The sequence below is a fragment of the Siniperca chuatsi genome, linkage group LG1 (genome assembly GCF_020085105.1).
Source record: "Siniperca chuatsi isolate FFG_IHB_CAS linkage group LG1, ASM2008510v1, whole genome shotgun sequence".
Lineage (NCBI taxonomy): Eukaryota > Metazoa > Chordata > Actinopteri > Centrarchiformes > Sinipercidae > Siniperca > Siniperca chuatsi.
Genome location: NC_058042.1, coordinates 36,655,331 through 36,668,314, shown reverse-complemented (window position 1 = coordinate 36,668,314; position 12,984 = coordinate 36,655,331). Strand labels below are relative to the sequence as shown.

The 12,984-nt window shown below is 41.5% G+C and overlaps 1 protein-coding gene and 1 pseudogene across 4 annotated transcripts; both read right to left on the bottom strand.

Moving 5' to 3' along the window:
* Nucleotides 1–1,162: 1,162 nt before the first annotated feature.
* Nucleotides 1,163–5,466, bottom strand: LOC122877568 (annotated as a pseudogene).
* LOC122876386 (low choriolytic enzyme-like) lies at nt 4,802–11,992 on the bottom strand. Of its 4 annotated transcripts, none has more exons than XM_044196688.1 (10): nt 11,817–11,992; nt 10,844–10,874; nt 10,685–10,750; nt 10,269–10,421; nt 8,021–8,138; nt 7,657–7,835; nt 7,154–7,235; nt 6,154–6,278; nt 5,779–5,842; nt 4,802–5,106 (listed from the first exon to the last, which is right to left on the bottom strand). In XM_044196688.1, the coding sequence occupies exons 1-9, from the start codon at nt 11,877–11,879 to the stop codon at nt 5,787–5,789; spliced, it is 873 nt and encodes a 290-aa protein (XP_044052623.1). In that variant the 5' UTR covers nt 11,880–11,992; the 3' UTR covers nt 4,802–5,106; nt 5,779–5,786. The 4 variants fall into 4 exon arrangements, with proteins under 4 accessions (XP_044052623.1, XP_044052613.1, XP_044052603.1 ...); XM_044196678.1 differs by having other exon boundaries at nt 4,802–5,073; XM_044196668.1 differs by having other exon boundaries at nt 4,802–5,043.
* Nucleotides 11,993–12,984: the final 992 nt, after the last annotated feature.

Genomic DNA, 12,984 nt, shown 5'->3' with positions numbered 1-12,984 from the left:
AAACACAAAAACCAAAGTTTTATAAATGTTTATTTAACTACTAATGCTCATATATTACTGCTAGAGCTATTTACCTAATGGTTACAGTTATAATAATAATAATAATAACAAGAAGTTTCCTCTTGTCTTCTGTAAGATGGGTCTTCTGTTTGTGTTCAAGGCGCGAGACTTCACTCCACTCCCACCATATCTTATCAGAATTCTTTCTAATGGATTAATAACAAGTTTAATTCTTCCATGTTAAAGCTTTGTCTTATCAGTTGTTGGAAGGCAACACACACTTTTATGAATAAAACAGGGTATTGTCCACTTATAACTTAAGTAATTAACAGACAGTGTTAATTAAATGTCTTACATGTTGCGACATCTGCTATTATGACGACACATCATGTATAGGTCATACACACACGTTATATCTCTAACAGTAAATGAAATAGTAAAATAAATTACAAACAAATTAGATGTCCACATATTTCAGCAATCTTTGTATCTCATGAATGTCTTTGGTCTGTGTGCTTGTCTTTCCTCTGAGAGGAGTGAGAGGAAACTGAGAGGGGGTCAGCAGACTCACAGCGCACTCTGGCCTGTGGGCCACATATGATAAATCAATTGTTGTGTAGATACATATTCACATTTCCTGTTTCATTAGCTATTCAGCTCATCATAATAGGCAAATATGTACAATCCAGTAACGTTAGGCATGTTCAACTTATTAACATCAAGGTTAAGACAACAAGAGATCAGTTGAAAATATTCTTGGCAATATGTCATTAGAGTGGCAAGCAAGGACTTATGCTACTGAAACTGTATCTCAAATTATCACACATGCTGTGATCATTCTCTTACATCTAAGGCTCATCAAATCCCATGACTACGACAGACATATATGTTGTGATGTGGGGACACTATTGGCTGCTTTTAACAAAACCAGTGTGTACCTTTAAACATATTTCACCGCCCCAAAACCTAAAAGCAAGTTCCAGTCCAGGTGTTAAAGTATATACTGTAGATCTATACACTCCAAAAAAATAAAGGAAAATATATTTCCCATTACATAAGATGAAGTCACATAATATTGAACATTAATCTGGGTTTATTACATGAAACATTATTAACATCATATTTTTGCTGAAGGTAATGACAGAATGAAAAGAGAGTGCTGTGTTTCAGTCAAAGTAACTTTATTGTAAGATCATTGACTGTTGTGCTGATAAGTTCTGTTGTTCAGTGATCACCAGGAGACAATCTTCCCTCTGATCTGTCTGTCAGCACATCTGAACAGGCTTCCTCTGCAACAGTGAACAGCACAGAGGTGGATTAGGTAAAAACTGAGTGTAATAGCATAGTGTTGAACACAAACTATAGGTAGGCAGTGTGAGTATGCATGTGTGTGTATATATATATTCATGATGTGCTCATGTGGACACTCACAGCACTTGTAGAGTGTGTTGAGCCTGGCGATGTCATTGCGGCTCATCTCCTTAGCATTGCCAAAGGACACGTTGGAGTCAGGGATGGGGACCATGGTGGGCTGGTTGTTCTTGGAGAAAGCGTACCTGCAACAGGACACAGAGCAGTTAGACTGAACCACAGCACATCCTGCAAACACAACACACACGTATGATTACACACAGTAGGGCTGCAGTGAAGCCATTTGTTCTCACCTGTGGTACTGCATGACAGAGTTGTAATCGTAGGGCGCGTGCCCTGGTTGAGGGTGGCAATCTTCCTGAAGTTGTGCTCCATTCCTAAAAAACAACATGAATGAAGTTAACATTTGTTTGGTTTTAATTCACTTTGACTCTGGACAGAAAGGAGTCAAGCTGCTGGAGAAAGATCCCAATAAGCTGCAGAGCTTCATGGTTTGTTACTGATGCTTTTATATTCACACAATGAACTTACCAAAGCAGTGCAGATAACGTAGAAAGATTTTTTTGAAATTAAAAAAAGCTATTGCTAAATGTAATGTGGGGTTTTGCACAAATGTCCGATATCATTTGTATGGCTATAGGGTTGAATTATCAGTGTGTTTGTTGACAGAGTTTAGCCATGAAATAAATAATTAGGACTGCATAGCGTTTAAGGGAAAACAAATCTATTTGAATGTACTGCAGTATACTTGGTTCCCTCTCTAATATGCCATTCTGAATAAGAAACAGCTCCATTACCGGACTGAACATTTTGCAGCAGGACTTTGATGTGGTTGTCCCTGTCAGAGCGGGTCTGTTCATGGTTGAATCCCAGAGCGTGGAGCAGCTCATGCTGGACGGTGCCATGGTAAAGGCATCCACTACGGGCCAGAGACACCACCTGCTTACCACCACGACGGCCAACGAAGGAGTAGCAGCTGGACAGGATCAGAGATGAGTTGAAGAACACTGAAGTCTGAGAAAAGCTTTCAACTCATTCTGTCAGCTCATGAATATCAGTTTCTTACCCATTCTGGGACTCAATGCTCAGCCAGTCGTGGTCGCTGCTTTCGCTGGGCCTGAAGCGGATGCATGAGAAGGAAGAGAAGGACTCCAGTCCACGGATGATGATGTCCTTCTCACGGGAGGCTGGCAGGAAGACACCACACGGCATTTAGCCTTTTGCCATCCCACAGCACAAGAAAAACAGAGTACCATATTGGCCCCAATATATGACAGGTTTTCTTTTCTGGAAATTACGTTTTATCGCATTATATTCCAGACAATTATGTATTCGCAACAGCAGATATTCTTTTTAAATGGAGAGTACCAACTGCTTCTACAGAGAGTGTTGCATTATGGGTTATTTGTAGGCTTAATGTTACTTGGCTAGCAAGTTTCTTGAAGTCTCTTTATAGAGTTTTAGGATTAGTCAGCCCTAAAAGTGTTCAGTGAGTTCAGTTGAACTTTTTCTGGCGGCTCGTGAGTGAAAAAGCATCTTTCGACGTGTCTTCACTGCAGAAAAAGGCCGGGAACCAGATCAGCTGTTAAGTTGAGACTATGTAACTTTTGCTGAACAATGATCAGTGTGGCCACAAGTAACACTTACAGGATAACGGTAAAACATAGTGCAACAGCAGCACGCATAGAAAAGAGTCATAAAGTCAACAAAATATCAGTTACGCAGCTATACCTATCTAAGGTTTGTTAACTTAGCGAACACTCGCTAACTTAGCGAGTGTTCGCCATCATAAGCTAGTGGTCATACCAGATTAAGTAAAGCTGTAGCAGCAAAAGCCCTGAGGGTGTTGAACTGAGCCAGGGTGTATTTTATTCCTTATTCATTTGTATAAGAACATTTCTTCTTTCAAAAGTTACAAAGTCTCTCTTTAAGCTGCCAAGAATTACTGCTGTCACAGAAGGTGATGATGAGGAGCTAAACAGGAGAGAGTGTGAGTATGTGACTGGCAGACAAACTGTGGAATTTATGTTGTGCTTTAATAGAAGTACTTCATGTTTCACTTTACAAAAGCTTCAAGGATGAAAGCTTCTTCTCCCTGGACTAATAGTATCTCGACACAACTCCCAACAGGACTAGTCTGAAAGGGTTTTTATAGCTTCAAAAACTCTTTTTCCAAATACAGCTGTTGGAAAAGGGCAACGGTCTTATAGTCAGGGCCGTCTTATATTGTGGCCAGTAAGGTATGTGTGTAGGCTTGTTGAACTTGATCTTGAACTTGACTTGAGATTGGATGAGTGACTCAGCGGTTTCTAATTCATTGGTTTTGTGAATCCTTACTGTGTTGGATTTTACCTTTTGCTGACCGTTGTTTTAGTTGTACATCTGTTTTTTATTTCTAGTCATTCATGTCATGACTCCAGAAGACCTGACTGCTGCTAATAATGAGTTTACTGTTAACAGTAAGCAGCATGCATGGCCCCGTCTGTTTGATTCTGATATATGAACAGTCAGATCTCTTTTTCAAAGTCTGCATCAAACGTGAAACCCTACTGTAGGACAGAGCAGGCCTCTGTCTGACACTTACAGAAGTGACTGGCGATGTGATAAGGAACGTAGACCTTCCCATCAGTCCACTTGCCCCACATGCAGCCTTGGCTGGTGCAGGGGTCGGCATTTTTCTCTGCCTCGCTGTCAATGGCGATGTCTCCTCAGTAATGATCAAGTTGCTCTGTGTCTGCTGGATGTGGAAATAAGCAATTGCTTCCTAACATGTTAACCATAACAACTTCCTATTTCATACTGTAGAAATCACACAGGCTGATATTATGTTAATCATTTTGTCTAGTTCCATGGATTGTCTTCATTAAAGGCAGGGTTGCTAAAAAGTGTGATGAGTGTTCAGTTAAGTTAATTGTTCAGTTGACCTCAGCTGTGTTTTAGAAACTATAAATGAAACTATATTTATGTACTTGTACCACGAGTATGACACCTCACACACGCAGAGGTGTAAATAAAAGCAACACCTGTGCAGTGTAATGAAATGCACCCTCTGTCGTTCTGTCCACAGGTGTGTGTGTGAGTTGACATACTGTACGTGCTGAGTCTGGCATTCAGAGTAAGGCCAGAAAAAAGGCTACTACTGTGTGCTCTCACACTTGTGTGTGTTTATCAAGCAGCTTCACTGGGCCCTGTTGATGAAGGCCAACAACGTGAGAATGACACAACGTGTGAATATTGCTGATCACCTGCGTAGGTTTACAATGAGTTCTGCTTCTAGATGAATGTTCAAATGGTTTTTCAATAAAAAAGAATTGCAAGTTTAAATCTTTTGTTACAGTAAATGCTGATACAACACTTAATCACTTATATCTTTTCCAGGTCAAAATAAGTATGGCTAGTAGCAAACACAAACAGGCTGGCGAGGTTAAGATATGTGAATATACATTTTTATTCATTTTAAGTATTCAATCAAGCTCACAAGCAGTTATGCATGTAAGTGTAAATTTGTGATGACGTCATTGGACGCTTTTCATTTCTCCTTGGGACAACACGAAAGCTACTTCAATCTAATTCTGAATTTCATTCAAGCACATTCATTAAGCACAAGATGCATTTCTGGATTTGCTTGTAGACAAAACGTTGCATCAATCTGCCTCGTTTCCTCTTGACTTCCTGTTGGAGAAATAGGGAATATATATATACCTACATACATACACACACACACACACATATATACTGTATATATATACAAATATTGATTTAATATGCATTCATATATATACACACATACACACACACACACACACACATATATACTGTATATATATACAAATATTGATTTAATATGCATTCATATATATACACACACACACACACACACACACACACATATATATATATTGAATTAATATGCGTACATGTGCACATACTCACACAAACACACACACGGGCATGCACATACAGTAAGACACTTGACATCTTTAAGTTACAGTTCTGTTGACAGTGCAGTAAAAAAGCAGAATTTTGTCCTGATGGTCTAGTGCTGAAGACAGCTATCCTATAACCGCAGCATTCCTGGTTCAATGTCGTACCCATGTTTCTTTTTTTGTATAATTGCTGTGATTAATCTTCATGCTTTACACCAAAGGGTTTTGCACAAATGTACATTTGTGCATCCACGTTTCCTGTCTGCATCTGTCATTATCTTATAAAGGAAGCTTGCAAAATGGCAAAATAACAACTAAATGTATGATAAAAAATACTGCTGCTATTAAACAAGTAAAGAGATGGAAACTTCCATCTGAAGACAGGATGTACAACTGGGTTCGACTACATATCATACTTACTTTAGATCACAGTATGTACATAGCAAGTTAGAAAAAACATCCAAACCCACCACCCACTTACTTTCATTTCTAGAGGAAATGGTTTCTTTGCACGGGTTCCAGGCCGGGTCTGGAAGCAGTTGAATCTGAAATGAATTCAAAACACAGCAAAGTCTGTAAAAGCTGCTTGAGGTCTTTATGATACTGCTACAGTGTACATGAACATACATAGGTTTTGAATATCCTAGGTCTGTCCATTTTGTCAGTAGGAAGAAAGTACAATGTGAGTACTGTCGGTAGGTGGGTAGGCTGGTGGGTAGCCCGGTAGGTAGGTAAGTAGGACGATAGGTGAGAATGTAGGTAGCACAGATGAAATATACTGTAGATAGATATAGAAACAAGTAGGAAGGTATTTAGTTGGGTAGGTAGTAGGCTACATGCGTAAAAAGGTACGTACTACAGTTATAAAGGCGGTTCACCCGAAGGATGTCAATAGGACTCATCTGGGTGGCCCTGCCAATGGCCACATTGCTGTCAGGGATGGGAACGATGGTTGGCTCCCTGTTGCTAGAGAAGGCAAACCTATGGCAAACACACAGTAGTGATGAGAGGTTTAAACAGTACACCTGCAACCATTATTTCTAAACTGCTGAGTTCATGTTCAACGAGAACCACTAGTTCATTCAGCTGAATGAGCTTTCCACTGAAAGCTGATCTATGCACAGCCCACACGCTTAAAGCTGCGTTAGGAATCTTTTGGCCACTTGGGGACAGAAGAGCTCAACAAGGCGAAACACGTAATCTGACATATGAAGTTATTATGGTTAACGTGTTAGGAAGCAATTGCTTATTTCCACATCCAGCAGACACAGAGCAATTGTGAATCATCAATTAATGTAGGTTTAAATATCTGACAATTTAAATGGAAAGTTTTTGAAATGGCAGTTGAGTAGTAATAACAGATTCTCGGCAAAAACTACGTTAAAATGATTTTAGCAGGCACTCAGAGGACGAGTTCACAGCCCTCGTTATTTGCAAAAATGCATTCTAAAGATCATCTGATGCTAATATGAGGCTTCAACAATCTGAGTTAGACAAATCAAGGTTCTAGTTATAGTCCTCTTTGTACAAAATTCCCACTTTATGTTTTCATGGACAGTGTTTCCGTGCTGAGCTGCTGCGAAGGCATGGTAACAAAAAGAGGGAATTTTGGAGTAAAAAGAGTGTTACTTTGAAAGATACCCACTCGATTTGACTAACTCCCGCTGCTCTGATGTCTTATTGGCTTCAGCTGAGCTTTAGAATACATTTTTGCACAGAACGAGGACTGTGGAATTGCATTAGGAAGGGATCTCTTCAAGGCCAGTATGGAGAGAAAGAATGATACATATAACATTATTTCATAATTATATTGTTGTAGTATATCATTAAGTTCAGTGAGTGAACTGAGATGCTACCTTCCATAGTGCATGACAGAGTTGTAGTCATAGGGAGTACCAAGGTTCCTTGTGTTGATCCTCCTGAAATTGTGCTCCATTCCTGCAGGGATCACACAGCTCTATCAGATTTTGTCTCTGTTTTATCAGTTTGCTCGTCAAAATGGCTGAAAAGCGAAGTAAGTGAAACGAGTGAATAGTTATATCTGCAGGATATGTCACTATTTCTGTATATATGGTAGCTCATACTAGAGGTCTTGATAAGCACATCATTCACACCCAGAGTAGCTACATACCTGCTGAAATGATATGATAAAGTCAAGTCAAGTCATATTCTTATTTATCTATTTGCACTTCACATTTTTCACTTGTGTTCTTAAAAGTGATAAAGGTCAATGATTAATTGTAATACCCAGTTTTGGTTGTTATATCCTTTGCAAAAGCACTATTAAAGTTCCATCTATATTGTACAAAATGAATTCAATGACTTTCAAACTGTTGGTTAAGACTGTAACGTAACCCACCAGGAATGACGTTCTGCAGCAGGATGCGAACGTGCTCGTCCCTGTCGGACCGGGTCTGTTCATGGTTGAAGCCCAGGGCGTGGAGCAGCTCGTGCTGGACGATCTGCTGGAAAACACAGCCCTGGCGACTCAAAGACACTGTCTGGCCATTACCACGACGCCCGACGAATGAGTAACACCTGAAAGAGAGCCGTAAAGAAAACTAGCTAACAGTAAGAGCTTTAGCAGCCCCTTGAGAATATCCCACATGGCGTCCCTTGACCTGACACACACAGTGTTTGATGGTGGAAGACTCTAGCTGTGAATACGGCCTAGGGGTGCATTCGTGCGTGCATGTGTGATATGTGCATTGTGTGCTCCATACCCTGAGAGAGACTGGATGTCTACAAAGTCCTCCTGACTGTTCAAGGGGGTGAAGCGGATGCAGGTGGACTCGGCAAATGACCGCAGACCTCGGATGATGGTATCGGTCTCTCTTTGGGCTTGACAGCAAAAAAACATCCGTTTTGGTTGGTTTCAATGCTGTCATCTTTTAATTCACTCTGCCATCATATTACAAGGGGACATTTAGCAGCAAAATCCTACCATTACTACTGCTAGTACTACTGCTACTGCTGCTAATGCCAATTACTATTTTTACTACTACTGCTGCTGCTATTGCTACTACCAGTGGCGGCTGGTGGAACATTTTCTAGGTAGGCCTGTGCCACATCCAATCAATTTCCCAGTATGATTTAATGCAAAAAAGTTAATGTATCAAAAATGAATTCCTACTTTGCAGTTAAATATTTAACAGTTATTTTATTCCAACATAAAATAAAGCAGTGAGTAACGCCTTGACAAACACATCAGTACATCTTATTTTGGTCACCCCCCCAGGCGAATTCAGTATAATATCAAACATGTAATAGAAAATGTTCATTTCTTGAGATGCCCCTATGGACCTTGTTTTGTTGGGGAAACCAATAGATCATGCAGTTAGTGGTGTTAAGTTCTGTTCAGACACTTTAAGGGACATGGGAGTCAGGTGCTCTGAGGGGTAGAGATAGTAAACTCCAGCACACTTCTGCTTCAAAACTCCCTCACAAGTGAATTAAATTGAATTATACTCAAAAATAAATTGATTAATTGATAAATACATTTAAAAACAGTAAGTTAGCTGTCAAGGTGCTCCTCCAGCACACTGTCTGGGGAGGCAGAACTTCACACAATCAATTATTTTGGATCAAATGTGCCTGATTTTAAATGCATCATATTTTACACATATTACTGGGTGCACTCCATATTTCAAACACACAAATAATGACAATTTGTTTAATTTATTATTAGTAGTAGTAGTAATGGGTTTTTTGTGGCTCAAGGGCCCAGTGATGGCGGCACCCTAGTGCCCTCTATTGGCCAGCCACCACTGGCTACTACTGTCAATACTACTACTACTGTACTACTACTACTGTACTACTACTACTGTACTACTACTACTACTACTGTACTACTACTACTGCTGTACTACTATTACTACTACTGTACTACTACTACTGTACTACTACTACTGTACTGCTACTACTACTACTGTACTACTACTACTACTGTACTACTATTACTGTACCACCATTACCACCACTGCACCACCACCACTGCACCACCACCACTGCACCGCCACCACCACCACCGCACCACCACCACCACTGCACCACCATTACCACTGCACCACCACCACTGCACCACCACCACCACCACACCACCACCACCGCACCACCACCACCACCACTGCACCACCACCACCACCGCACCACACCACTGCACCACCACCACCGCACCACCATTACCACCACCGCACCACCATTACCACCGCACCACCACCACCGCACCACCACCACCACCACTGCACCACCACCACTGCACCACCACCACTGCACCACCACCACACCACCGCACCACCACTACCACCACCGCACCACCACCACCACCACCACCACCACCACCACCGCACCACCACCACCACCACCGCACCACCACCACCACCACCGCACCACCACCACCACCACTGCACCACCACCACCACCGCACCACCACCACCACCACCGCACCACCACCACCACCACTGCACCACCACCACCACCACTGCACCACCACCACCACCACCGCACCACCACCACCACTGCACCACCACCACTGCACCACCACCACCACCACCACTGCACCACCACCACCACCACCGCACCACCACCACTGCACCACCACCACTGCACCACCACTCTACCACTGCACCACCACCACCACTGCACCGCCACCACTGCACCACCACCACCACTGCCACCACTACTACTACCACTGTACTACTACCACTGCACTGCTACCACTGCACTACTACTACCACTAGAGCCACAACCGCTGCTGTTATTGCTACAGTTATTGCTACTACCACTACTACTTCTACTATACTGCTACTACTACCACTACAACTACTGCTACCACTAGCCTACTAGTACTGCTACTAATAAAATATATGAATAAAGTGTGCATGTGATATTGGTGAATTATTAGTCATATTTACTAATACAGAACCAAAACAAAAGTCCTGCCTTCCAAACCGGCCGGTTGTTGAGACTTACAGTACTGGTTGGAGATGCGGTAGGGTACATAGACGTTGCCATCGGTGGCTTTAGGCCACAGGCAGCCTCGGGCTGTGCAGGGATCAGCGTTCTGTAGACCTGTTGGCATTGCTATGTCTCCAAACATCACTAGAGGCTCATCAAAGTTCTTTCCTGCAAAATGACACGAGGATGATCGAAAATGTTTTCATCTTTTTATTTGTACTGCATTTCATTTTCTTGATTTCACTGCTGGGTTAAGGGCAGGTCAAATCTGGGTATGATACAAGATTTCCTTCCACACTGATGGTTCTGTCTGGACTGAAGTTTCTCTGCTGTATGCTTTCAGGTATGCACTGAAACATCAGGATTATGTATTACTTCTAATGTTTTAATGAATATTTTTGTTCTATATTTAAGGTTAGAGATGAACATACCAACATTAATATTGGCCTTCTCTAACAGCGTGGAGACACTGAATTCATCATCCTCAATGGTGTTGCCTGTGGAATAGAAAAAAGTTTGTTCACATATCAGTTACATGATGTAAGACTAAATTACAGAATTTTACTGTCTGAAAAGTAGCCATATCTTACCAGAATACTCATCGCTCTTTTCAAAAGAAGCCTGTAATAACGCAGAGTAAAAAAACGTGGGTTAAATACAGGTGAATGGATATGGAGCCACAGTGGTCCTATCTGACAAATGAAGCCAAGGCGGAAGTGCCAAAAACTGCAGTTCCTCGAATGGCCACTTGAGGCTGGCTCCAAAAGGGAGTCGGCCCCCACAGAGCCCCGTGTTAAAATGCCCGACTTTACAGCAGAAATAAACATGTTTACAGCCGGGTACAAAAAACACTTTTGGTCTCTAAAGCTAATTTCCCTCTCATGACAGCTGTGAGGGGAGGGATTTCTTTATAACTCACCCGTTCAAATTATAATAAGTAAAGTTAAAGCTTAAAGTTCTGCATAATTAAGGGCGTGGCTGTTTTGAGTGACAGGAGAGCAGAGATTTTAGTTCTGTTTCAGAGTACTGGGGGAAGTGCAGCTCCTATAGAGATAGCATGTAGGGGGAAACAGGGGGCGTGGTGGAAACTTTGAAAACTAGTTTTCTTTTTAATATTTGAATGTACATTTTCAAATGTCGAGAAAGCAAAGTGTTTGAATTCCTGCACTGGATTAGAATGTAATGTAATCTAAAAACTACAAAGTATAAAATCAAAGACAAAATCACATTTTGCTTCTTGCAATTTACCAAATTATTTTTAGAAACAGTTTCCATGACAATTTCCTCACAATTAAGAAAAAATTGTGAGGAAACCCTGCAGTCAATATAGTATATATATATAGTCAGTCAATATTAATATAATACGTCCTTCTGCTGCCCATCATTGTATCATGTTAAAGAAAAACTGAATTTGGAATTGTAAAATGTCAGAATTGTTCACATCAATTGCATTTCATTTCAAATTGTGCCATAGAAACATTGTATGTATTTATTTAATTAGTGACAGATTCAGTGTCTGTCTGTCCATATTAATGTGCATGTAAAGTGTCTGCTGATGCTTACCTGTATAGTAAAACTGTGGACAGAGCAGAAGAGGACACTGAGCACAGCAGTCTGGAGGATCATGGCTGGTTCTGGACAGCAGCAGCAGACCAAGAAAATGCCTGGGGAAAACAGAAGTGTCCAAACTTATATAGGTGGGAAAGCCAGCTAACGTTCACCCTAATAAGGCATACTGCTCACTAAAGACTTATTGACAAATTCAGCTCAATTGGAAGTGGCAGTTATTGCTTAAAACAAACTGTGGTTTGTGTAAGATGTGGGCTTTTCTGCTGTTTGTTCCCAGGCTGGAGCATTTTAACAGTCAGTACTATATAAGAAAACGCTCACGTCGATTAATTAATAGGCCAAAAGGTTCCGTGTGTGTCAGACTCCAACGTGACAAACACATCTTACACATAATTATTACCGGCTGCAATAGCCCCCCCACAGTCAATATTCATGTTCTTGCCAAACAACTCATCATTTATCTCTTGCCAATAATGGCACATTCTACATTTATGACTAACCATGTTTAATGTTGTACATTCCTTGAATCAAACCAGGAAATAATTCAGCAAAACACATAAGTATGTCAAAACTAACATAGGTTAAACGCGAGCAGCAACCTCCGGGGCTGAAAAATGAAGCCAAGGTGGAAGTGCCAAAAACTGCAGTTCCTCGAATGGCCACTTGAGGCTGGCTCCAAAAGGGAGTCGGCCCCCACAGAGCCCCGTGTTAAAATGCCCGACTTTACAGCAGAAATAAACATGTTTACAGCCGGGTACAAAAAACACTTTTGGTCTCTAAAGCTAATTTCCCTCTCATGACAGCTGTGAGGGGAGGGATTTCTTTATAACTCACCTGTTTAAATTATATTAAGGTTTAAAGTTCTGCATAATTAAGGGCGTGGCTGTTTTGAGTGACAGGTGGGGGCCCTGACATGTGGCTTGCCGCTAGGTGGTGTAGTCTTAGGGGTTAGAGTTAACCCTATTAACCCATTTCTTGCACTCTGCCTAGTGTGCCTTTTTTTCTCCACCTCTCCTTCTACTAACCCACACACACACGCACATATACACTTACACGCTTCACGTACACCTGTACACACCTGCATGTCAACCGACACAGATAGCGTGGTAGCCTAGCATAGCTACGTTCCATGCCATCTGAAGGACAAGCACGGTGAGTCCTC